This window comes from Megascapheus bottae, chromosome 6 (assembly GCF_031878675.1).
Source record: "Megascapheus bottae isolate mThoBot1 chromosome 6, mThoBot2.hap1, whole genome shotgun sequence".
Lineage (NCBI taxonomy): Eukaryota > Metazoa > Chordata > Mammalia > Rodentia > Geomyidae > Megascapheus > Megascapheus bottae.
In genome coordinates this window covers 39016246-39043518 of record NC_143514.1, presented here as the reverse complement: position 1 = coordinate 39043518, position 27273 = coordinate 39016246, and the positions used below count along the sequence as shown (strand labels likewise).

General features: G+C 43.7%; 1 protein-coding gene across 3 annotated transcripts in view; it reads right to left on the bottom strand.

Moving 5' to 3' along the window:
• Positions 1 to 3765: 3765 nt before the first annotated feature.
• Gng12 (G protein subunit gamma 12) overlaps positions 3766 to 27273 on the bottom strand; it is a 130191-nt gene continuing 106683 nt past the window's right edge. For all 3 annotated transcript variants that reach the window (XM_090334632.1, XM_090334633.1, XM_090334634.1), the window contains exons 3-4: positions 9979 to 10097; positions 3766 to 8178 (exon numbers count right to left, since the gene is read on the bottom strand). In XM_090334632.1, coding sequence (XP_090190758.1) covers positions 8053 to 8178; positions 9979 to 10071 — 219 coding nt within the window. In that variant the 5' untranslated portion in view covers positions 10072 to 10097 and the 3' untranslated portion in view covers positions 3766 to 8052. The remainder of the gene's footprint in view (positions 8179 to 9978; positions 10098 to 27273) is intronic.

Below are 27273 nucleotides of genomic sequence, written 5' to 3'. Positions count from 1 at the left end.
AGTTTTATGAGCTCACCTTAGAAGATACTTTGGTTTGCTGCAAACCTTTGCTTCGTTTGTGCTATTTGTTGTAAGCAGTCAATGTCCAAAATACTCTTTCCAGTTCAGTTTTCCAGTCCTTGCTGAGAAGTCAGCTGCTGAAGTATCAGGAAGTGTTTCTTTAAATATCTTTCAAATACCTATAATTATCCACAGCAAACCCGCACACCCTTCTATGACTCCATACCCTGGCTTTGCTTCTCCTGATTTTTAATTCAAGGAGCAGAGTGACCATAAGTGAGTTGCTCTCCCCTCTCAGATTTCTATGGAATTTAAAGCTGAGTTTGTGTGTGTGTGTGTGTGTGTGTGTGTGTGTGTGTGTGTGTGTGTAGGGGGTATTAAATAGTATCTAGCCTAAACCCTTTGTAATGGATGAGGAAACACCACTCGAGGTCACTCAGCCGATTGTTGCAACGAGAACAGAATATCCATCTCCAGATGTGGGGGTGCAGTCATCTCCCTTCATTCTGTTTCACCCTCCAAGGTTTGTTAGGCAGTCACTGACACTGGAAAACATGAAATGGAAAATTTCACAGATTGTAACTATTTCATGAGCTTCATTTTTTTTTTACAGTATATTATGATCCTTCTGTTTTATTATTAGGTAGCTATTCATCTCTTATTGTGCTTAATTTATAAATTCAACATTATATGAGGTATATGCACAGAAAAACATGGTGTTTGAGTCTTTTTCTTTTCTTCATTTTTTTTTTTTTTTTTTTTTTTTTTTTGTCAGTCATGGGACTTGAACTCTGTCCCTGAGCTCTTCAGCTCAAGGCTACCACCCTACCCTTGAACCAAGCCCTATTTCCTGTTTTCTAGTGGTTAATTGGAGATAAGAATCTCACGGTCTTTAGTGCCGGGGCTGGCTTTGAACCTCGATCCTCAGATCTCAGCCTCCTGAGGAGCTAGGATTACAGATGTGAGCCACCACACTGGGCTTTTTGGGTCTTATCTGTAGCTCAGGGCCCCACTGGGGTTCTGGGATCTCTTGTGATATGGGTGACTGTATGATGTCATCGTGAATAATAATCACTGTTCTGAAGAATTCATGGTTTTGTCTTTTTTAAGGCATACCCAATATACTTTCTCTGTCTCTCCATCTCTGTGTGTGTGTGTGTGGGGGGGGGGGGTGTATGTATGTATGTGTGCCAGTACTGAGCCTTTAACTCAGTGCCTGGGCACTATCTCTTAGCTTTTATTTATTTTTTATTTTATTTTTTTTGCTTGTCCTGGGACTTGAACTCTGGGCTTAGGTGCTGTCTGTGAGCTTCTTTCACTCAAGGCCACCGCTCTACCAATTAAACCACAGTGCCACTGCAGCTTTTATGAGGTTATTGGAGGTAAGAGTTTCATGAAATTTCTTGCCTGAGCTGTCTTTGAACCACAATCCTCAGACTTCAGCCTCCTGATTATATAGGATTGTAGTTGTGAGCTACTGGCACCCAACTCCCTTAGTTTGCCTTTTTGTTCAAGAAAATAGCTGAACAACTTGATGCTATCAGCTTCATGGTCTGGGAAAACAGGCTGGCATTAGCCATGATACTGGCAGAAAGGAAGGGGTCCATTTGATGATTGGGGTGCCATGTTGTACACGTATACTCCACAGTACCACTCCGATGGGGCTGTATTCCATCGCTTCACTTTACCCAATGAGTTGGCCAAAAGTTTAGGTGGATGACCTTACACCAACTTACGGGTCAGTGAGTCAGGAGGTGAAAGGAGTTATAGCTTCCATCTTAATCTCATTAGTGAGAGTCTGTGAGGTGCTAATTCTAGTAGGGATGAGCTCTAATCCTCTGGGGACAGGTCCAATAAGGGTGTTATAGAAATGCTTTTTTAATTTTTTTTTCTTTTGATAGTGTTGCTGCTACCCTTGGCCTATCTGGAACGCTTGATATTCCTGCTTCTATCTCTCTACTGCTGGGATTATAGTTGTGTACCACCATACCTGATTAACAATGCCACATTTGTAATAATACGAATGATGGCTCAAATTTTTCCATTAAGTCCTATTCCTTGGTACTAAGTATGGCTCTTTCCATTCTTCTATATGATAGGGTCAAAAAGTCTGCTATAGATCAACCCATGAAGTTATTCAAACAACATGAATTTCATTGGATTTCAATTTCTTTCAGGGCAAAAAGTACTGATTTCGGAAAGAGTTGATAGTTGAGGCAAAGGTTTCTTTAACTAACAGCACCTATCTGTATAGCTCAGCCTACAGTTACACAGCCGCAGTATATTGGCACAGCCTGGGTAAGGAGACAGCAGTTGGAACAGCAGGGCTTATCTGAAGGCAAAGGTTATTTTCTGTTCACAGTGCAAGAACAGTGAGTGCAAGTAGAGTGGAAGTTCAGCTCCACATACCAGGCTGGGCAGAGATGGCTAAATTCATGGTGGGACCAAGTTCTGTGAACACGGTCAGAGCTGTCAGCCAGGACTGCAGATGTAGGCGGGGTGACTAGTTCTCAAGACTCCAACAAAAGGGTTCCTAGTAAAACCATGTGTCCGTGTATCTCTCTGACACTCATGTTGATGGAAGGCTGTGGGCAACACAGGTCTGCAGAGTTGAAAGGCTGAGTGCCCTGAATCGCCATGCTGAGCCACCAGCTCCTGCAGGTTTGCATCTTGCTCTGACACTGAGGTCATGAACAGGTCATCTACCACTTTCCCTCACCCTCCCTTCTGTCTTCATACAGCTCATTTCTACCTAGTCCTACCTATCTCAGTGCAGATGCTGCCATTGTCACAAGCCTCAGGGAAAGTGCTGACCAGTTGTCCCTCATTTCTCCTAAGTACCCACGTTCTTCACCCTTCACTAGCGAGGGCTGGGTAAGCATCTCTCTCCCCTCTTTGTGTACGCGGGTTCTCAGAGGAGGGGCTGGCTCCTAGCTCCTGGTTCTTTTCTTTCCTCCTTGGAAGACTTTGCCCTCCCTCCTGTGTTTGGCCAGAATCCCTGCCGGGAAGGGGTTGGGAGACTAGAGGAATAACCACACCTACTGAATATCTCCTTCGTGATGGCAGCGGCTCTAATGACCTGTTATCCGTTTCCATGGTCACAGCTGGGTCTCCTGCTGGGGATCACTGCATCACCGTTTAATGACCTCCTGAGCTTCCCAGTTGATCACACTGCTGCTCCCCAGCTTCGAGTCCACTTCTCTCTGCCCTCTCCTCCCAGGACTTCATGGCAATGTGGATGGTGCTCCCGCTGCCCCAGCCCCCCAGCCCCAGCACCTGGTTGGAAGGAAGACCTCTTGATGTGGAACAGGTGCCCCCTTCCTTTGGGCTCTCAGGGCACCTATAGGTCACTTGATGGATGAGAACTGCTCATGCAGGGGCATGGTGGTAGGTTCTGGTATCTGCCATCCACTCTGGATGCTCTAGGCTTGTGTTTCTCAGGGTCTGAACTGAGTCGTGTGTGTGTCCAATCCTAGAACTCAGGGTCTGGTGCTTGTTGTTGCTGAGCTTTCCCGCCCCCACCCCCTAAGGCTAGTGCTGCACAGCTCTACTTCCAGCTTTTTGGTGGTTCTATGGCGATGAGTCTTACAGGCTTTCCTACCTAGGCTGGCTTTGAACTGCGATCCTCAGTTCTCAGCTTCCCGAGTAACTATTGTTATAGGCATGAGCCCCTGGTACCTGGTTGGTACGTGATTTCCCTTTGTGTTATCAGAACCCAACTCAACATTCAGTTCACAGAGGTGCTTAAAAAAACTGTTGACTTAATGAAAGGAAAAACAGGAGAGAAACAATCTTTTATTCATTCATTGAGCAAAACACAAGTAGAACAATACAATGAGGCACTGGTCCGGTAAAGAAAGCAATGGCATTTTGGAGACAGGGTCTCTCTAGGTAGCCCAATGCTGACCTTGATCCTGTCTCCAGGATCACAAATGCTGGGACTACAGGCATGAACCACCACACTCTGCTAAGTAACGGTGGTGTTACAAAACTTCTTTCAAATCGATGTGAACATGCTAGCTGTGAAGTAAGTGCTTTTCAGTTCTTAAAAGAACAGAGTTCCAAACAGCAATCACAGTGTTAAGGTTATCAAGGTGCTGGACAGACTGGAGTAGCCAAAGAATGTTCAAAAAATAACACCATCAACAATGTATCAAGTGGAAATCTACTGAGCTATCCAGAAATAGGTGTTTATAGCTACATGGCTAACCATGAGACATTATATTAAGTCCATAGAACCAGGAAGATAGCACTGTATCATGAAAAGGCCTTTCCAAGCTATCTACTTAGCACACATTATAGATAGACAAGTCCATTTTTTACTTGAAGCAGCTCGTAGCACCAACACTTTGGCAGGACCAGCAGAGGGGCAGGGTCATTGAACCAAGGCAACTAACAACAGGGGCGAACTCAGTCATCCTCTACTTTCAGAAAGCACCCTGCTACAAAGGGGCTAGAAGGGCTCAAGACATGAAACGCCTTGTCCAAAGTCACACAGTATGTGGCCAGCTAGAAAATGATGTAAGGCCAAAGCCCAGGCCACTGATCTCAGTAAGTTCTTGGCTTTAATATACACATATAATTACACTTGAGTCAATGTATTTTTTCCATAAATCAGTACAATTCATAACATATCGGTATTAGTTTCCCCCTTGGGGGAGAACTTGTAGATATGATTACTTTTGGAGCTCCCTGTATCTTGAATGAAAGTGAAGAAAGATCAATCAGATGGCACTACTCGAGTCATAACTGCAAGAGAAGGTGCTGTCAGAGGAGAAAACTTGGCACATCTTTTGCTGCATGACTTAATATATGCACCAACATTCCTAAATCACTGGTATAAAGTTTTCTTTTTCTTGATAGTTTAACAATTAGTAAAGTACAAAAACAGTTCAAATTTGGAGAAGAAAAATCAGGCCCCCTTCCCTTAAAAGAGAAGTATGGTAATTTTCATCATAACAAGGTAAAGAAGTAAAAACCTTAACTTCTTCAAAGAAAAAAAAAGTTCACTATGATCCATGACTCGTGAACCACTGGAGCATAAAGTTTTTTTTTTTTTTTTTAATGCTGTTTAAAAAGTGTGTTTTCTGTTAACTACTTGGGAGTCAGGGGATTATTTTTGTCTACTCTGTCTTGTCATGGTCCTGAGGCCTCAACTGAACAGATATCTGATGGACTACTTAGGCTAGAAGAAAGACTATGATAGACTTTATTGTACATAAGTAAATAGTTTTAGGGAGGCAGAGCAGAGAAGCAAGCCTGTGTATGCCCAAGTGTGTGCAGGAAAATATATGCTGGGCATTTTATTATTTCATAAACCAACTGCTGTATGTAGCTTGATTATGGCTTACAGAATAAAGCCAGATAAATAAAAGTGACCTCTGCATATCATACATACAGTATACATATATTATATTTTCTCACATAGCTATCTAGTTATAAAGAAATCAGTTATTTGGCTATACATTTCCCTCTCTTGGGTCTAGAACCAAAGGATTCAATTCTGGTTTTTTGCAACCATGCTTTCTACCTAGTTAGGAAGTGAGCGACTGGACATTTATACTCCAGCCTTTATTTTACTTGACCAGGGAAAAGAAATGAGATCTGGGACCTCAAGGCTATTTCTACCACTAGAAGCACGTGAACAAAGGCACAGCAAAGCCAGTCTGTTTCCTGTGAGGCCAAAGAGTATGTCTGAGTACTAAAGAATAAGGCTCCCTGCCAAGCATGGCAGCCTGATGGTATTATGAAATTTACTAAGGTATTCTGTAATAAGCTGGGTTATAAATATTTAAAGAAGCATACTGAAAATTAAGAGTGGAGATAAGATTAGTGTTCTGGAACTATCAGTAAAAAAAATGTGCTTGTAAAACAAAAAGAGAGAGAGAGCACACTGGGTGCCAGTGGCTCATGCCCATAACCCTAATCAAGAGGCTGACTGAGATCTAAAGATCATGGTTCGAGGCCAGTGTAGGCAGGAAAGTCTGTGAGGCCCTTTCTCCAATAAACTACTCAGAAAAAGCTGGAAGTGATGCTGTGGCTCAATTGTTTGAATACTAGTCCTGAGCAAAGCAGCTCAGGGATAGCGCTGAGGTCCAGAGTTCAAGCTCCAGGACTAGGAGAGGGAGAGGAAAAGGGAGGCAGGGAGGGGACGAAGGAGAGAAGGAGGGGAGAGGGAAGGGAGAGAAGGAAGGAGGGTAAGAGAGGGGGAAGGGAGGGAGGGAAGGAGTAGGAGAGAGGAAACATTTCATTAATTGAAGCACTAATGTCAAAATTGCCTTTTTAGTGAATATTTCTGACCTGATTTCCACCCTTGAAAGGTAAATGCTTTCTTTTTCCTCTGATTTGCTGGGAAAGTGAGCAGTGAACACATGGCCAGAGAATATTGAGACTTTCCGGGTCCTTCTTCCCTGTCAATGGCACAATATTCAGAGCTTTTTAGGAGGACTGCTTTTCAGGGTATAACATGTAAGTAAATATCTCCTGGGGATTGAATCTTTTTTAAGAATAAATTTTTAATCCTTCACTAGTATGGACTTTAATAAATTGGGAAAATATTAAGGCTTAATGTATGGTTTGGCCTTTAAATGAACATTTAAAAAGCCAGCCATTATGTGCAAGGTACATTATATAAAAATTGAAACTAGGTACACGGAGGGTAAGGATAGGCGAGGGCGGGAGGAAGTGGGAGAAAACAATGGAAGCAGTGGCACTGATCACGATGCATTGTACCCATTACCTCACTTAGGCAACTGTATAACTACTTGATAATAAAATAAAAAAGAACCCTCTCTTTTGCCGTGACAGGGTCAAGATGGCCTTTGGCCAGAGGATGCTGCCTTCATGATCAGAAGGGCAAATATTCAGATGCTAGAAACTGTGGGCCAAGGAATGCCCTCTGTGCAAGTCCCCCGTCCATGGCTCTGGAGGCCCATCTTCCCCTTGGATGGTCTGTGGACAAGGCAGGGATGAAACTACAGGTTATCTGAAGACAGCTCAGGACTTGGGAGGGAAATCTCTGAACACGTATTAATGGAGAGGAAAGAAACAAGACAGGTGAGGGAAAAGACAGAGGGCAACATGTAGAACTGGGTCATGCCAAGCAGCAGGCTGAACACATTTCTGCTCCCTTCTTGGTTGTGCTCAGAGATCACTGAATGTCTCATTCCAATCACCTGGGTAGAAATTTCAGGTGTCTCCCCTGAATCCACCAGAGACCACCAGCCCCACAGCGTAGGTGCCTGGGTCAGCCTAAGGCTCTCCTTTACTTTCCTAGATTCAGAATCACTGAAGCCCAAGGCTCTTTGTGAAATAATACCATATGAAAGGGTTTCAGTTCATCTTTTAATGTTTAATTACCATGGTTTATCACAGCCTAAGAGGTCTAGCTAGATTTCAAGAAACAAGAATTGACTGTTATACTTGACTATAATGAACACAATATCTTTAGGGTAGGCTTTCTTTACTTGGCGTATAATAAACTGGAGGAAACGGATTATTCTACCTACACACAGCTCATGGAATTAACTAATGGAATTAACTGATATTATAGAGAAGCATGTCTCAACAGGAAAACAGATGTTGACAGGTGTATTCGTAACAATATACACATACACAACACACCCCTCCCCCGTGTACACTGTACAGGTTGGCACAAACTTTATTAAGAACATAATATAATACAAAAGGACTGAAGTAATTCTTGGCCTTTTAATTTAACAATTGCTTAGGCAATTTAGATCTTGACATATCTGAATCGATGATATAATTATATTTTTTAAAAAGGTCCAGGCCAACTTTATACAGTAATTCAATAGAATATCATAGTTACCAAATGGAATACGAGGTGGTTATTCTGTATGAAATCAGTAAAGGTATTTTAAGGACAGAGCAACTTGGCAAATGAAGACTTGAGAGTCTATAATTCCAAGTGAAGAGCATTTTAGTTATTAGCAGTGGTTACCAGACAAGCTGAAGGGACAGCTCCTCGTGGAGCTGCTCATAATTTGCTTTGTTGAGAAGAGGCGAGGAGGGAGCTGGCTCCCTGTGGCACTATAAGATGGTGCAGGTTTTTTTATCCTTGAAAGGGTTTTCGGAGGTTGGTATGCCTATCAGCAGAGGGTCGCTCCTGGCATGTTCCTCACAGTAGGACATGAGGTCTGCTGATGCTTTTGATACCTGGTGTGGGCAGAAATGGAGGCAAACAAAAAGAAATACAAAACTTTATTTACAAAGCAAAAGAGTAGGTTTGGGTGAAGCGCTGAGGTGCCCTGGCACAGATGTAAACAAGCACCCGTGCTGGAGCATTATCATTCTCTATTACTTGGCAAGTAGGAGGGGAACAGTGCCTGACATGTAAGACCCTCCATAGCAAGTGATCATACTGAGCAGTGATGTGACGACCCACGACACCCCACCAGCTAGTTAGCTTGCATTCTTATGTCAAAACAGCTAAGCAGCTGGATGCTGGTGGCTCATGCCTATAATCCTAGTTTCTCAGGTGGATGAGAGCTGAAGATTAACGGTTCAAAGCCAGCCAGGACAGAAAAGTCTATGAAACTTTTATCTCCAATAAGCTACTCAGAAAAAACCAGAAATGGTGCTGTGGCTCAAGTAGTAGATATTATTAGTCTTGAGTACAAAGAGGCCCAAGGATAGTGCCCAGACCCTGAGTTTAAGCTCTAAGACTGGCAAAAAAAAAAAAAAAAAAAAAAAAGTCTTAGCTGGCTGCCAGTGGGTCAAGCTACTCAGGAGGCTAAGATCTGAGGATCACGGTTCAAAGCCAGCCCTGCCATGCAAGTCTGTGAGACTCTTATCTCTAACCACCAGGAAACTGGAAGTGGTGCTGTGGCTTAAAATGGTAGAGCACTAGCTTTGAGCTGAAGAACTCAGTGACAGTGCCCAGGCTGAGTTCAAGCCCCATGATTGACAAAAAATTAAATTAAATTAAAAAATACCTTCTGCACAAGTGCAAAGAAACACACAAACATGGTCAAATGTTAACAACTGGGGATTCTGGTAAAGAAAATATGAACATTGGCTGGTATTGTTCTTCTGTAGGCATGAAACTCAAGGGGGGACAAGGAAGGACTAGAGTTTATGAATCACAGGGAAGCAATATCATAGTTTCTATTCAAGAAAAATAGGCTGGAATGCAGAACAGAGTTTAAGAACTGAATTATGGACTTGGAATCAACCCTAGAGCCAAATTGGTGAGCTTCAAGATTTATGGTTGGGGGTGGGGCCTGGGGAAATTAAAGGCTAAAACCAGCATGGGAAGAAACTACAACTTACTCTGGTATGAGCCAGACACAGGAAACCCTATGCTCACTTGCTGAAATTGGCTGGGTCATGCCAGCAGTGACCAGATCAGATAGCTGAGGCAGGAACATAGGACAGCTGGACGTGTGAGGGAGGGTGTGTGCACTTGTGCTTTCAGACAGGTAACTATCTCCAGGCCCAGAGGAATTTATCAGGGACTGTTTCTGTTTCTAGGATACAGCATTAGTCACAACATTCCACTGCCTAGTTATCTCTTGGGGACTGAAGGGGAAAAGGCCTGAAAGGTAGGTGGTCTACAGAAATGGGCTCCTCTGTGGGAAGTCCCTTCTATCTGGAATTACTAAGCCCGGGGGCAGAAAGTGGATATGCATGCCACTATCCAGTTAGAACACAATGACCCTGTAAGACTTGACCACCTCCTGCAGGGAAGGAAGACCCCAGGAAAGCCTGAGCAGGGTTCCTCCACCCCCTTCCCCCACAACAAAGGGGCTAACTCAGATAGCTGGTTCCTCAGTGGTTTTGAAATGAAAACCTTGATAGGTAGGAAAAGAAAATTACAGTTCTGATACTCTGAGCCTACTCTAGGAAAATCCCCCAAACCCAGTGAAATAAATGGCCTTATCTTCTCCCAGTTGTATCCTGGGTTTGGAAGAACAGGGGAACAGAATGCACAGTTCATCCTGTCCAGCTTCTTACCTTTATTCTTTCAATGGAGGCTTCCAATCTTAATTGCTGCACCGTTCTCCTAGCTTGGGCTATGTTGTTAGTGCTTGCTGTTTTGCTGGACATCTTTGATGGCTGCTCCTCCCTTAAATCTGAAGAGAATTTTTTTTTAAAGGGTAAATAGCACTCATCTTTTAAGTTGCTTAAACCTTCCTACGAATACGTGTTACTTGAGGGAAATGGATGCGTTTTCCAAATCGTTACAGCTTTCCCCCAGCCCCGGGTTTGATTCCCTGGTACCACATACATAGAAAAAGCTGGAAATGGTGCTGCAGCTCAAGTGGTAGAGCTCTAACCTTGAGAAAGCCCAAGGACAGTGCTCAGGCCCTGAGTTCAAGCCCCGGGATTGGCAAAAAAAAAAAAAAAAAGAAAGGATTTTCTGGAAGCAAACCAATACACAAACATTTGCAGTAGTTAAGTTACAAAACTTGGCATTTGTCACAAAAGGGCACATTATATGCCCCTTTACTATTACAACTGCCTCCTTTAATAGAGGGTCTCCTTTTATTTCTTCTGGCCTGTCTCATCCAACTATTAGCCTAAGGCAGTTCCTAGCAACAGAATTTATTGAATGATCCCTTTCTCTACAGAACTTGACAGAGAACACAGTTTTAGGTGCTGTCCAGACACGCAATCATCCCCTCTGGACAGGTGTATAAGTCAGTAAAAGTGAAGAACCTTGCAGCTGAAAGACCTGTGGGAGTTTCACAGGAAACATCCAATAAAACGTGCCAGTGGCCTTAATCCGGAAATAATTACAGAAAGGTTATCATTCCTTCCTTTGACGCTCTTGGTCTCACTCGCCCACACTGTCACTAAGCCTGTCACAAGGTTTTGAGGACTGACTTCCCTCTCTGCCCTGAGTGCTTGGGTTCTAGGCAGCCCTGCTACACTCTCTCCCCAAGCACCTGATGCAAAGCAGTGGAGTTGAACTTCGATCTGTCTGGTTACCTACCCAGTGGCACACTTCAGGAGGAAGGCAGGTTGGAAACAAGCACTTCCTGGTGTCTCTGCCATATATGGTCAAGTTCAAGTTTGGCACGGTAGCAACTAGAGGAAAAGGCAGAGCTGGTGGTGTGGCAGCAGTGTGGCAGCCTTGTGACTCATGGAGCAGGTGGACAGTAGGTGTGCCTCCCTGCTAGTATGCAAGGGCATGCTGGCGCCAGTGGCCAACCCAGGCTGACTCAGCCTTCTGGAGGGCTCACAGTGGCACCCAGGCTTCCACCAGAGCAGACTGCAGAAAAACCAACAGCGCATGGTCTCCACAACCGAGTTCCACTGCATACAGGATTCTCAAGGACTGAGTCTAAGGATCTGGGTAGGACTGCACAGGAAGCTTTGGATCCATGCATAAATAAAACTGTGCCTAGCTGTGTGTAGACTATAGAAGTCAGTCTCACATTTCTTGGGTTTTAGTTGTGTCCCTGCTGGGTGAAATCAGGCAGGCTGCCTCACTGCTCTGTGCTCAATTTTTCTTATTTGTAATATAAAGATGCCATTGCATCACTTTTTTTTTTTTTTTAGTAGGAAGAGTCAATTCACTGATGCACACCTGAGGCTGAGCGTAGTACTAAGATACTCCACCAAGTACACAGGCTTTTTTATCCTTAGGGGTCACTCACACCGAGGCCATTCTGTCACACTCGAGTCTCTGAGCAAGAATGAAAGAACTGGTACCAGCCAACACCGGATTTCTGAGGAGTAAGGAAGACTCTGTAGTACAGGAAACTGGGAGGAGGATATGGAGCAGGGCAGGGTAGCTTGGCCTTGTCCTAGGCCTTAGGTGACCTGGTTTCAACCCACTGCCAGACTCTGGGCTCTTCCTCAGATTCCTGCCGTATGGTACCATCCAAGAGCAAGACTAGGGTTTCCTTCGTGGGGTTGTGGCCCACATCCAGTGCCACATGTATAGCAAGTTGGTTATCAAGCCATGCCCTTTAGCCTGTTACACTGAACTTCCCTTCTAGCTGTGGCCAGTCCCAGGCCTCTAGCCCCAAGAACATGAACCTGGTAACTTCTTTAAGTGGCCTGTGGCTGCACTCAAGATTTTCTGAATGTTCCCTTTGCTAAGCACCTTCTAGAGCACAGTTTCCAGGCACAGCAAAGTTTTCCTATAACAGCTGAACAGGTCACATACATCAGAACTAGAGCAGCCATTGCTTCTGCCTTCATGGCCCCAAGCAATTAGGAGCTAGGTATGTAACATCAGGGTAGGTCCCTCTCAAGTAGTGAAAAACACTGGCAGCTAGTACATGGAAACTTTTGCTCCATCCCTACTGTGTCATAAGAGATATTTCAAACTGCTAGCTAGCTAGCTAGTAAGAAGAAACAAATCTATGCTTCTGGAAGGTTTTCATTTTGCATTCATTACAAGGGACTGTCTTCTTGCTACTTGAAAACTGTTCTTTTCCATCTTCTCAGACTCTATAAAGCCCAGGCTATCTCTTTTCTTTTCTTTCCTTTTTTTTTTTTTGGCCAGTCTTAGGGCTTGAACTCAGGGCCTGTGCACTATCCCTAGGCTTACTCAAGGTCTAGTGCTCTACCATTTGAGCCACAGTACCACGTTTGGCTTTTTCTATGTAAATGGTATCAAGCAATCGAACCAGGGTCTTTGTGCATGCTAGGCAAGCACTCTACCACTAGGTCCCACCTCCCTTCCTTCTTTATAGAGTCTTGATAATTGCCCAGACAGATTCTAAACTTCTAGGCTCAAGTGATCCCACTCAGCTTCCTGAGTAGCAAGAGATTACAAATATAAATATCATGTCTGGCCTATGAACATATAAATGTATGCATGTACATATATATACACACACACACACACACACACACATTTTTTTTTTTTGCCAGTCCTGGGGCTTGAACTTAGGGCTCCAAAGCTGACCTTGAGCTTCTTTACCTTACCACTTAAGCCATAGTGCCACTTCTGGCTTTTTCTGAGTAGTTTATTGGAGATTAGAGTCTCATAGACTTTCGTGCCTGGGCTGGCTTCAAACTGTGATCCTTAGATCTCAGCCTTCTGAGGATTGAAAGTGTGAATCACTGGTGCACAGCTTGAACACTTTTAAAATTGAGTCCTTCTGGCACTATGCACTGAGAACAGCTGGCTGGAGTAGATACAGTGGCTAGCCTCACAGAGACAGAAGTAAACAAAGCCTTAAGACCTTTTCCTCTTCAGTTTCAAGGAAGCCCAGCCTTCTTACTGCTTTGCCTCCTCTCCCTCCCCTCTTCCCCAATTCAAATACAGTTTCTTTGCTGGAAACCCCTTCCCTCTGTAGGTACATGAAGAACCCCAGTTAGAAAACGAGTTCAAGTTTTGAAGATGGGAGAGGTTTGAGACTTCACAGACACAACCATCAACATCTTAGGTACAATCAGCAGTCTACTGAACACTGTGTAGCAATAGCTTTAGGACAACAACTACATGGGATATTTGTGGGCATTTCTAGAAAATGTACACTAAGCCACTGGAAAGCAATATAATCTTTGATTATAACTTGGTTCCTATGGGGAAATCAGATTGAAATTCAAGTTGAGGAACCTTTTGGAGGGTGGGTCTCCAAATTCCCCTGCTGAGCTGTTGAGTATCTAGGCAAGGGCTGCTGTAGGAGGAGGGTGTTCTCAGTGTTGGGGCTAGCTAAGGAATCTCTTCTTTTGAGCAGCTGCTCTGCACAGCCTCAACAGCTGGCTTGGGCAGAACAAGACCATCTCTTCTCCTTGGGAGGTCTTGCTCTGGTCTTCCCTCAGTGGTGGGGATGTCTGCCTGGCTGTTTGTACTTATACAGAACAGCCTCTAAGGCAAACACACCTGGCATTTTTATGGAACGTAAGACCTTATGGTGTTTTCCTGGAAGCCTTACTACAATTCTGCATGGATGCTATCCATTCCATCCTTGTTTCACACGGGCCTCATGGTACTCCAGTGTGTGGTGCACCTTGAACAGTTTGAAGGCTCCTCCTCTTCCACCTTCTTTTTCTCCAGAAGCCTCTCTTTTTGTTGTTTCAAGAAAAGGGTGTGATTCCACTCAAGGTGATTCACACCCACTCAGGGCATCACTGGACATTTCACAATGTGGTTCTTAATCAGGAGTGACTTTGATACTTTGTCATCTGTGGTTGGAGGGGAGGGTGTCACTGGTTGCCCTAAGTCTATGGAACTAAAGGTTCTTGTCTGCTTATGTGTCTTATCTTCTTTCTTCTACATGAGCCAGCAGAGAACATGCTCTGTAGCTCCCAGCAAGGACCTTAGTGCTCGCCTGCTTAGCAAGGTCAAGGCCAGTGTGAGCTTGAGCTGACAGCCATCTGGCCACCTGCTGAAACCTGCTAGCACTTCTGTAAGCTTGCTTTCAGTTTTACACATGGGTAACACATTTGAATACACATGCAGCCTTGAGCTAGTCATATCATTTGCATTGGTTTTAACTCTGTGGTTCAGCTGAATTCTCAGGTTCCAAGAACAACTCCCCCCTCCCCCAAGATGTGTCATTAGGGAAATATAAGCATTTTAATCTTAATAGAGAAGGCTGAGAGCTGGAGAAGAGGGAGTGGCTGGGAAGTGTCACCAAGCACACTTTAGGAGGAAGGCACCAGGAAGTCTCAGGGTCTCAATGACAAGCCATCATGGCCTGGCTAATAAATGAATCACTGGAGAGAAGCCAACTTTCAAAAGCACCCCTCTTGTGGTTGTAATAAAAGTCCAAGTTAAAAAGAAAGCCACAGGCTTCCTTCCACTTACCCTGCAGTCCTGCCTTCAACTTCCAGTGTCTGACTATTTCTCTGTACACCCCTTTTCTGGCAAATGGGGACAAGACCTGCCTCACAGGGTTGCTGGAAGGACTGACAGGTGCTGCCCTCAATGAACCATGAACATGAATGTGTAATGAACACTAGACCTCTAGGCTCAGGTTCTTGGCCCATGTTTCTCTTGGAGACCAGAGAAAAGAGATGGCTGCTGAAAAGTTTCTGGGCTTTGTGAATGGAAGCATCAACTTTCTAATGAGGGGATGCAGGGCGTGTAGAGCATGCTTTCCAAAAAGCTGTTCATTTGGGTATAGTGTCACACACTGGTAAGTCTCAGCCCTCAAGAAACCGAGGCAGGAAGATCTTAAGTTGAGGCCAGCCTAGGCTACATAGCAAGACCCAGTCTATGTAAAACAAACAAACCAAAAAAACCCAATGATCATGTTTTATTTTCTCATGAGCACTTATATTAGAATCTATAGGCTCAAATCAGATGGTAGGGTATTTAGATATTCCTCCCCCTCCTTAGTAGTTAATGCTATATTGTGTATACATCTTTAAAAAAATTTTTTTTGGTGGGTCATGGGGCTTGAACTCTGGGCCTGGACACTCTCCCTGAGTTCTTCAGCTCAAGGCTACTGCCCTACCCCTTGAGCCACAGCACCACTTGCCATTTTCTAGTGATTAATTGGAGATAAGACTCTCACGATCTTTAGTGGCCGGGGTGGCTTTCAACCATGTTTCTCAGATTTCAGCCTCCCGAATAGTTAGGATCATAGGCATGAGCCACCGCATCTGGCACATTTTAACTTTATAATGTCTAATGACACTGGAAAAAGTTTTCCCTGTTAAGGCAGATTTCTGGAAAAACCAGGTTGTAGAGGGGTGACGGCTGCCCCTTTCAATTTGCTAGCAAACCCGTGGGGATTTCAGTTTGAACTCCTGAGGCAGTCTTCACCTCAGGCTCTGGGCATCTGATGGTAGGGAGACATACAGAGACGAGCAGGGGGCTCACTCCTGATACTTCCCACTTTGAAAGCCCTGGGTGAGAGTTACAAACTACTGAAGCCTCAATTTTCTCATGGGAAAAATGGGGATAATAGCACTTGTCTATTATCAAAGGACCGGTAATAGTATCAGATAAGCATCTTTTGGGGTTTGTAGCTCAGTGGTACCATACTTGCCTGCAATATGTGAAGCCTTTGGTTTAATCACCAGCATAAGAACAGCAGCAATCAACCAGAGCAACTAGCTAGCCAATAAAGATGTGTGAATGCCATATATATATATATATGTGTGTATATATATATATATATATTCCACTCCCCCCAGCATCTTATCATGTACCATGTAGTATGCACCAAGCACTTTGTAATTCCTAACAGATTGGTGCTAGGTTCCTGGCAGACCTTACCAAGTTGCAGGGCTGGAAAGTGAAAAGTGACACCTCCTGGTGTTGTGGGAGGAACTAAGTTCTCTCCCAAATTCATACATTGAAATTCGAACCCCTAACATCTCCACTGTCACTGAGTGATAAGTACGGTAATTATAGAGGTATTATGCCAAGATGAAATTATCAAGGGCAGCCTTGATCCAATATCATTAGCATCCTTATAAAAAAGGGAAATTTGGCCTGGTGTAGCCCAGGCTTGTTATTCCTCACTACTTAAGAGATTGAGAGCAGAAAGATCAGTTGGAGGCCAGCGTAAGCAGAAAAGTTCACAAAAATGTTTAAAAAAAAAATTCTATCAAAGCCAGGCACCAGTGCTCACACCTCTAATAGTAGCTACTCAGAAGGCTGAGATCTGAGGACTGCAGTTCAAAGCTAGTCTGGGCACTAAAGTCAGTGAGACTCATCTCCAATTAACCACTAGAAAACTGGAAGTGGCACTGTAGCTCAACATGGTACAGCACTAGCCTTGAGCTGAAGAGTTCAGGGACAGCACCCAGGCCCAGAGTTAAAGCCCCATGACTGACAAAAAAAAAAAAGCGGGGGTGGGGGCAGGAATGCGGCCTAGTGGTCAAGTGCTTGCCTAGCATGCACAAAGCCCTGGGTTCTATTCCTTGGTACCACATATACAGAAAAAGCCAGGAAGAGGTGCTGTGGCTCAAGGGTAGAGTGCTAGCTTTGAGGAAAAAAGCCCAAGAACAGGGCCTAGACAGTCCCTAGGACTGGTAAAAAAAAATTCTGTCAAAACAAACAGAGCTAAGTGTGGTTGAAGTAGTAGCGTTCCAGCAAGTGTGAGGTCCTGAGTTCAAACTCCAGTACTGCAAAAATCGATAGAGAGAGGGATTTGGAAACAGAGAGAAGACCGTAAGTAAGTAGCCATCGACAGAAGAAACAAATTGCCAAATTCTACTCCCAGAGGCTCAGTTGTTAGCAAATTCAGAGTGGACTTGTTCCTAAGGCCTCTGTTCTGTGGTAGACATTATAGTATTGCCAGCAAATGATGATACCTAGGTTCTCTTGCTGCTTGGGGTGTGATGATGTTAGTTCCATTAGTCAATGTATTTGAAAGAGATCTGGCTGGTGGAAATAAGAAGGATTTTAGATAAGCAGGTTGTAAAAAAGTTGCTGTTGGTGTCTGTGCCTGGCGGGAGGGGTCGTATCTCCATGTTCAGTCACAGCAACCATGTATGATGTATGTACTGACAGCCTCCTGATTCTGCATGCCCCACTGGGCCAGAGCCCAGGTCTATGGTGACTGGAGTCCACCATAGGGAGCTATTGAAGGCTGCCTCAATGATCAGGTGACAATGGCATTCTCTCACTATTAAGTTAAGGACCTTCTGCTAACGCTACCAAGTATACTTTGTTTACTGTTACTGAACAACTCACACCAGTTAACCTGCAAAAAACTTACAAGTGCCAATTACGATGTCTAGTACTGCAGGTCATCATTGGTATACACCTCAATACCTAAGTTGTGTGAAGAAGGATAACTAGGGCAAAAAATGTCCTTTACCTCCCAAAGTCACAGGCGGTGAGGTGGAACCTGCCCACTACATGCCATGCCCTGCCCTGCCCTGCCCCTGCCCTGTTCTGAGAGGAAAGGGGCAAAAAGACTGATTTGTTGGAAGAAAATGAGGCAGGGGTGGGGGGTATGAATAAAAGAGGAAGAAGTGTGGTCATGAGTTTGGCTCAGTGGTAGAGTGCTTGCCTAGCATGCACAAAGACCTGGGTTTGATTCCTTGGTACCACATACATAGAAAAAAGCTGGAAGTGGTGCTGAGGCTCAAGCAGTAGAGCTCTAGCCTTGAGAAAGTCCAAGGACAGTGCTCAGGCCCTGAGCTCAAGCCCAGGACTGGCAAGAGAGAGAGAAAGAGAGAGAGAGAGAGGGGGGAGAGGGAGGGAGGAAGAGGGGGTGGGGGGATGAGGTGTGGGAGGGAGAGGTAGAGAGGGCTGCATAGAGAGGTGAAAAATATGGGAATGGGAAGAGCTCTGTTAATGAAGTTGAGAGATTCAGGATCACAAAAAGACCAAGAGCAGCTCTTTCTAGCAGTGCTCACCCCGTAAAGGTAGCACGCTAATCTTAGATTTGGGTATGCTTTGAGGTCTTTGTCTTGTATCTTTTACTAGTTGGCTTGACCTGCCTTCTAGTGTAATGTCACCGAATAATGCTAAGGACAAGTTTAACTGGTTAAAACTGACAACTGCCACCATTGCTGAGTACTCAGTCTGTGTCAGGAGAGATGCCACGACCCAATGCATTTCATTCTCTTCACCATTTTAGGAGATACACTTTTCATTATTTGTCTTGCAGATGAAGCACAGACAGGGGTGGCAATTCTTGCCTAAGAGTATGCTGGCTTCACATGGTAGAGCCAGAGCTCAGGGCTACGTGACTCCCAAGACGCTGTCCTTCTTCACCACGCTGCTGTCTGCCTCTGACCAGCAAGAGCACAGGAAGGTGTTGGGAAAAAGGAAGGGCAGGTGTCAGCCAGCAGCGCTGCACAAAAAGACAACCCTGGGCTCCACTCAGGGAGTGCTGCTCATGTGCCCACGCCATCGCTGGATGTGTGGAACTAACTAGCTTTGCAGTAAGCCAGAAGATAAGAATAGGGTGTTCTTAGTTAAAAGAACAACTGTCCCGGAGTCTAGGTAAAACTACTTCGAAAGACACAAGACGATCCCATCTTCCTCTGTGACCTGGAGAAGCTGGCAGGAAGCCACAAAAATGAGCCAAACCTGGTAATAAATCTAGAAGGAGAGGTAGTTGCCAAGCCTGGGCAGCCAGTTCCTAACTTCACTGTGTGTCTGTCCAGAACACCTGGGGCAGATGCTTAAAAAAAAAAAAAAAAAGACGAACACCTGGGGCAGATGCTTAAAAAAAAAAAAAAAAAGACCTGACTTAAGTCTGTCTAGGGCAGGACTCAGAAAGCTGTATTTAAAAACTTCTTATGGAGATTCTCATACAGGTTCTCCCGAGAAACACCAGTGATGAACACACTACCTCTTTGTCCCGAATCAAAGCAGTCACTTTAGGAAAAGATTACTTCAATATCGGCTTAACTGTTGAAAGATCTGAGCAAACCCTGAAAATAATGATCATAGCCTCCAAGATCAAGCCTCTTCAATTTGAAATCACTCTTGACGTGTGGCATACTTGACATACTTAACCACGTAGTCTAAATCTGCCCGGTGCTGATGGCTTACACCTGTAATCCTAGAATACAGTACACCTGTACTCAAGAGGCTGCGATCTGAAGATTGCAGTTCAAAGTCAGCTGGGGCAGGGAAGTTCATGAGACTCATCTCCAATTAACTAGCAGAAAACCAGTAATGGTACTGTGGTTCAAAATGGTAGAGATTAGCCTTGAATGAAAAAGCTCAAAGCCAGTGTCCAGCCCTTGAGTTTAAGCCCCACAACTAATCAAAAAAAAAAAAAAATGGTAAGCCGGGTACAGTGGCTCACACCTGTAATCCTAACTACTCAGGAAGCTGAGATCTGAGGATCACAGTTCAAAGCTAGCCTGGGCACTTAAGTCCATGAGACTCTTCTTTCCAATTAACCACCAGTGGCACTGTGACTCAGGGGTAGGGCAATAGCCTTGAGCTAAAGAGCTCAGGGACAACACCCAGACCTAGAGTTCAAGTCCCAAGACCAACTGAAAAAACAAAAAAAGAGTGTAAATCAATTTCCTTAACAGTCACTCCCTTCTGAAAAGTGCCCAGATGCTATACAATCCTGATCTTGGTCCGTGCAGTGGTAGTTCTTTGGTATAGTTTTTGCTCCTCTTTTGGGGCAGGTATTTTCGGGTTCAATGCTGGGGTTCTGTTGCAGCACAACACAGGCTTTATCAGTCAAGATACGTTATTTCCCCGAGCCTCAGTTCTCTCTGATATAAATTGGGAAGGGGTAATAATAATGTCTACCTCAAGAAGATGCTTCCAGAATGAATACAGAAGGAACATGCAACTTACTCAGCACTTGCCTGTCACAACAATGGTCCTCAGAGAGATGATGCCCTATCTACCCTATGACTTCAGCTATGTCCAATGTATTTCACAGGAAGCCTTGACCTTTGACCTCCATCCCTATGTCCATGTCTATTTAAATTTACACTTGAATGGTCTACAGTCACAGGTAAAACCCAGTGAAACACTTGTCTATTTCTCATGTTTGTTCTTTCTCCATGAGTGACACTCTTCAGTGACTACAAGGCAGCCTTTAAAAAAATGAAAAAACACTATGGTAACACTCGACAACTTGTGGGCAGGAATGGGAGGATAAACTAGGATGACTGAAGGAGTGATATTGTGTTTATTACCTGATGTATGAAAATAGTAACCATTCTGTATACCCCCTTTATAATAATAAAATTGTTTTCATTAAATAGTGTACAAAGAGGTTTCAATTTAAATGTCAGTTTCTATATACAGTGTGTGTTGTTCAGAGTCATTCCTCTATCACTCCCCATTCCACCTATCCTATTCTGACCTGTCTCAAGTTTCTTAGTTCCATTTTTTGAAGATACATTGAATATTATGGCTGTATTCATCTACTATTCCTCTTTTCATGTGTCTGTTCTCTTCCTTTTATTTTTTTTATTATTTTTTTCTTTCTTTTTTTAAAATTTTATTGTCGGGATAATGTATAGAGGGGTTACAGTTACATTTGTAACTGTAGGTACATTACTTCTCGCACACTGATACCCCTTTCTCATGTTTTTGTCTCCGTTTCCCTCCCCTAACCCCCTTCTAATCATTTTGATTTCCCCCTTCCCTATTTCAAATAAACAAACAAACGTGTGTGTGTGTGTGTGTGTGTGTGTGTGTGTGTGTGTGTGTGTAATATGTTCTCTTTCTTTTAGAAAGTTCCCAGCCCCCTTAGCGAAGACATATTTTGGCTTCCTAGTATACATGTTGCTGAACTGCCATGTAATTGTTCAAAGGAGTTACACCACAGAATCTCACTCCTTCCTATATCATTCCTCTACTCAGTTTTGATCATGTATATATGAGTATAAGCTTATGTGTTTTCAAATTTTTTAAAAATATTTTAAGTCCAATGACCACCTATGACAGAAATTTTGTGCCTTTGTTTCTGAGTCTTTTGCCTCAATTTCCTTCTAATTACTTAGGCCAAGAGTATCTACTAGGAATGAGAGCAACATAATATAATTTTAATGCGCTTAGTGGTCCCTGAAAATAAAAACAGAAAAGAGGAACATTAATTTAATATACTTTATTTAGCTCAAGATGGACACAACTGAGAAGCAATCTCTATTTAAAAAATTACTGCTGGGTGCTGGTAGCTCATAGCTCATACCTGTAACTCTAACTACTGAGTAGGCTGACCTGAGGATCATGGTTCAAAGACAGCCTGAGCAGGAAAGTCCATGAGACTTATCTACAATTAACCACAGAAAACTGGAAATGACTCCATGGCTCAAAGTGGTACAGCGCTAGCTAGCCTTGAGTAAAAGCCCAGGGAGAGTATACAGTCCTGGAGTTCAAGCCCCATGACTGATCCTTCTCCCCCCCCAAAAAAAAAAAATGCTGAGATAGTTGTTAGGAATTGGTGACTCACGCCTATGATCCTAGCTACTCAGGCAGGAGTTGATATCTGTGGAACAAGGTTCAAAGCCAGCTTGGGCAGAAAAATCTCAAGACTTTTACAACCAGTTAATTCCAGGAATTTTAGCAAAAAGTCAGAAATGGACACATGGCTCAAGTGGTAGAGCATGGGTCATGAAAGGAAAATGCTGAAAGAGTGCATGGGCCTCAGTTCAAGCCTCAGCACTGGGGAAAAATTTAAAAACAACCTCAAACTGCTGAGATTATGGTTTTCAGCACTAAATATTTGAATGAAGATTATACATTGTATTATATTTTACCCTGACAACATATCTCCATGGGGATTCACTGTTTGAGTACCCTATGGACGTGACAGCAGCCCACTCCACTAGACAGTATCATCTTGGCTTATCATACTTTTTGTTCCTACTATCTTGAACTAATGTGCCCCATGATCTTAAAACAGTAGCCATGTCTAATTTTCCTCCAATCTAGTCTATGCAGACACAGTCCCAATTTCGGTTTACTCTTGTGGAAGTCAGCTCCTACGGGATTGCCCAAGAAATATCAAAGGGCTCGTCTTTGTACTCAGGGCTCTCTCTACTGTTCTCTCACTATCACAAAACTTGGATGGCAATAGCTTCTTTCTACATAGAGCTTGTTAAATGCTGGACACCAGGGTTTATGCCAGCCAGTGCTTTGTTCTCAAGCTACACTCCCTTGCCCATTTTACACATGAAGAAACTGAGGCCCAGGGAAGGCAAGTATGTGTGTACTATCAAACAGCAAATAAGCTGCTTGGCTGGAATTTGAGCCTACAGAGTCTGACTTCAGACACTGGGCATAGAGCCTCTACCGCTGCAGTATCACTCTCATGTCACACCAGCCTGGGGGCTGTGTTTTCAAGTCCTAAGCCCCCACTCAAGTTTACTGTCTGATTCCTGCTATTTGCTTATGGCTCAGAGGTTCAATGACTCCTGAAGGCTAGCACATGCTCTAAAAAGGGCAAGCAGGGGAGATGCACATAAACTGCCCAAAATGATGTGAAATAATGTAATTATTTGGTGGGTGTTTGTTTGTGTGTGTGTGCATGTTCTTTCTTTTTTTGTGTGTGTGTGTGTCACTATTGGAGGCCTGGGCACCATCCCTTAGCTTTTTTTAAGGATGGCACTCTACCATTTGAGCTAGTTCTGGCTTTTTGCTGGTTACATGGAGATGAGTATAAGAGACTTCCCTGTCTGGGCTAGCTTCTAACCATGATCCTCAGATCTCAGCCTCCATAAATGTGAGCCACCAGTACTCAGCTCAGGGTGCTTTCTTGAAGAGAGTATAATAGTTATTATCAATTTCCTAAAATGGTCTGTAAATCCTTTATGTTAGCAATTAATTGTATGCTACTCAATACTTATTGTTATACAACTGACTTCATGTAAATATTATCTTTCAGCTAAACAGTTTGGTAATATGGCAAATATATTTATTCATTACTATACACCAGAGACTGTATCAAGCACTCCCTATAGTATTAGTTCATTTACAGTTCTCTGCAATCTTAAGAGACTGGATCAATGTACTGAGACCAAAGCTCACAAGGTCATATAATTTGCCAAGATCACAAAGCCATTAAGAGGTGTTCCATGCTACCTTCTCTCACATGGACTAAGGCAGACAGAGAACCAGGCCTTAATCAACTCCTTGGTGAGGTTAAGCCATACACTGCAGCAACCACACACCAGCCAGCATGAACCTATCACCTCGGGGTGTTTATATGCTCACTGTTTGTTTTTGTAGGAACAGGATGTACCTTGCTTCTCCTTCCCACAGGTATCCTGCAAAGTACTGCCTATTCTGAGCCAACAGATACCTACTTACTTGGGTCCCTGCACAGCTCTGAGATACCAGGGTGGAGCTCCGGGGGCTCCTATGCATTCAATTTGGGCCAACTGCCTTGAGTAGGTCAACTTTCACCTCCACCATGGTATGGTTATTACTGTGTTGCCTAGGTCCCAGGGCAGTGTTACCATACACCTGCACACTGTACCCAAAACAGATTTTTAGCTGTTGGAGGTGGATACGTGGGAAGGTACCTTCTGCTAGGGACCCACAGCTGTTCCTTTCCGGCTATACTGGGCCAGGATCCGCCTATGCATAGAAACATCTGTTTACAGTCAATACTAGCCATGGTGCTAATAAACCAGTTTGACTCTCCACCTAGTGTAGCAAGATTGGCAGAGAAAAGATTTGTGTATATCTGCATAAGAATATATGGCTAAGGATAGGTGGATGCCTCCTATGTTTACTCAGAAACAAAGGAGTAAGTGAGTGGAAGAACTTGACAACTACAACTGAAAAAAAAAGGGCAGTACTTATTCTGTGCTAGGTACTATGTTAATGGTGCTATGTAAAATTATTTTACTTATTCTTTACAACATCCATGCAGACAAGATTTTTATTATTTATCAGCTTTTTTGTTAGAAAAGAATATGAGTATACAGTAAACATTTAAAGTAGTATGAAATGATCTACAACAGAATCTAGTTTTTGCTTATTTTCCATGGTGCTTTCGGAAGCAACATAGACACACTTGTGCCTATGTAGCTTAACAATACAAATGGGTGCATGTTATATCCATTATTGTGTGCTGTGTTTACTTTCACTAACATATTATAGAGATCTTGTTAAGTTCAGTATTTTTTTTTCTTTTTTTTTTGCTAGTTCTGGGCCTGAGCACTGTCCTTGGGCTTTCTCAAGGCTAGAGCTCTACCACTTGATGCCTCAGCACCACTTCCGGCTTTTTTTCTATGTATGTGGTACCAAGGAATCAAACTTGGGTCTTTGTGCATGCTAGGCAAGCACTCTACCACTACGCCAAACTCTCGGCCCTAAGTTCAGTATTTTTAACCCATTTTTCTAAACAGGGAGCTGCAGTTCTCAGTGATACTTTTAGTAAGTGCCAGAGCTACATGAAGCCTGGTGCTCCTAACCCTGCTTCTCACTGCATCTCCCCAGAAACCCTCTGAGGCCAGAGACAAAGCAAGGACAAAGTGAAGACTGTCCTAAAGCTGAGTATCAGTGCTTCAGGCCTATAGTCCTAGTTATTCAGGAGGCGGAAACCTGAGGGTTTGTGGTTCAAAGCCAGCCCAGACAGGAAAATCTGTGAGACACTTTATCTCCAATTAACCACCAGAAAACTGGGAAGTGGTACTGTGGCTCACAGTGGTTGAATGCTAACCTTAAGCTGAAGAGCTCAGGGAGAATGCCCAGGCCCAGAGGGCAAGCCCCATGACAAAAAACAAAACAAAACTCAGGGCCAACACCCAGACTCAGTTTTCAAGCCCCATGACCACCAGCAACAACAAAAATTGTCCTAAAAGGACTCCATGCTTCAGGGGAAAAATGCTAATGAAAGCAAGAGACTTCCAATCATAAGGTCATACCTAGGATGGGACTTCACTGTGCCAAAGGAGCTAATAAGCCATGTGTGAAGGGAAGGAGTCATGGAGTGGAGCAATTCCAGCTACCAGGTCCCCTAGTGCAGTGGCTTACAGAGTGGATGAAGCAGCAGCAGCCACTGCCGCCACTGTGACATCACCTGGGGATGGATCTCTCAAGAGAGATGTGCACTCTCAGACCAGAAAATACAGCATGGTAGCCTGGTAGGTTCTGGCAATCTGGGTTCTACGTGCCTTTCCACCCACCATTCCTAAAGCATAGTAGGAACTATTGAACCAGAAGTAGGTCATTTCTGAATTAGAGCTGTTAAATAGGATCTGCCTGATACATTCACTCTATTTAAGATACACTGGGATCTATTTCCTGACATTTCGCTATGAAGAGGAATGGAAAGATGACTTGAACCCTGAAGAAGTTGTAAGGCCATGAGATCAATCTGATTAGGGAAGTCTTGTGGCAAAGAGGCTTGTGGCTACTCTGACACCTAAACTCAGGAAGTTTGTACCTCTCTATCTGTGACAAACCTGGAGTTTTTCCCATCTGCCTTCCTGAGAGGCTGGTCTCTGACCTTCTACTGACTCACTGGGTTGAGCAAGGTTAGATTTTATCTGCCTGAAGACCCGTGACCCTTTAAGTTGTCCACAGTACAGCTAGGGTACTACCAGAGTCAATGGGCTAATAGAGCAAAAGAGAGATTTTAGGATTCTTGTGTGGAGTCTATCTCTGATCCATGCTAAGCAGAGAACCTGCATTCTAATATTGCTAAGAAAATTGGAACTTGCCCATCTAAACAAACAAGGCTCACATATCCAAATGGGAGAGTTGAAAGTGGAGCAACAAGCTGAGGCTGCTGCTCTAATTTTCCCTGCACTGACTCTTGGGAAGAATGGTAAATGTCTAGAAGCAGGCAATATGGACAGGTTTCTGGGGTCAAATAGGGTACAAATTAGGGCTCTACCACTTAGAATAGCATGATGTTAAGTCACTTACTTGGACTCCTAGAACCTCTGCATGTAAGATAAGATAAGAGTACCTAATGCATAGGGCTGTAACGATGAAATGATATAGAAAAGAGGGCAAGGTAGAAGCTACCTAGGACTGCCTACTACTTTCACATCACCAATAGGAGTTAGACCATGAGAGTTCACACAGATTAATAAATGAAACATAAAAAAAGCTGGATGTAAGAAATAAGAAACTGCAAGAGTGGACAGAACTTTGTTCTTGGAGCTAAACTGGGAGTAGCAGGCAAGAGGTGGTGGCAGACTTTGAGGGCAAGCATGAAGGATTCACCTGCTGGCCTTCGCTAACTAGGCTGTCCTCAGAGTAGCTGAGAAGGGGCAAGAGCCACCTGACAGGGAAACACCACCACAAAAGCTAGGGGAGGAAAAGACAGGAAGAAGGAACAGTTCATGTATAAATGTTTAGTTAAATACATCCAGGGACCCTATTATGTACCTTCTAAAATGTAGCTCTTGTTGGGTGATGAGAATCGAGGGGTGTTTTAAATATTGCTTTAGCTTTCTGATAATAGGTAAAGTTATATAGCACTTATACTTGCCAAGCATTGTCCTAAGGGCTTGACAGAAAACCTTAATCCTGAAAACAATGCTATGAAGTTGCTATAGACTGTTCTTCCTGGTTTAGAATTGAAGGCATCAGGGGAGGCAGATGCTTGGAAAGGGCCAAGGTCAGAGAAAAGATAAAGGAGGAGTTTGTACCCACCCTGAAGTCTGGCTGCAGATTCTGTGCTTTCGGCTACATGTGGCTTAAAAAAAATCCCCATACTCAAGCACCCCGTAATTGTCAGTCACCAAAAAAGGACGGTAGTCACTTTATGGGCTAAAAGGAATATAGGCAAGACTACCATATTGGACATAGTGATGGGAGATCTTGGGGGAGTAGTTTCTAGTGGGGAGGGATAGAGGCAATGGCACAGAGTGATATTTGGTCAAAGTTGACAATTATTTTAGATCTTTTGGAGCAGGGTTTATGTTTGCAAGATAGCTGGCATGAGAGCATTTCTGCAAGCAGAAGTGATGGGCAATGGAAGA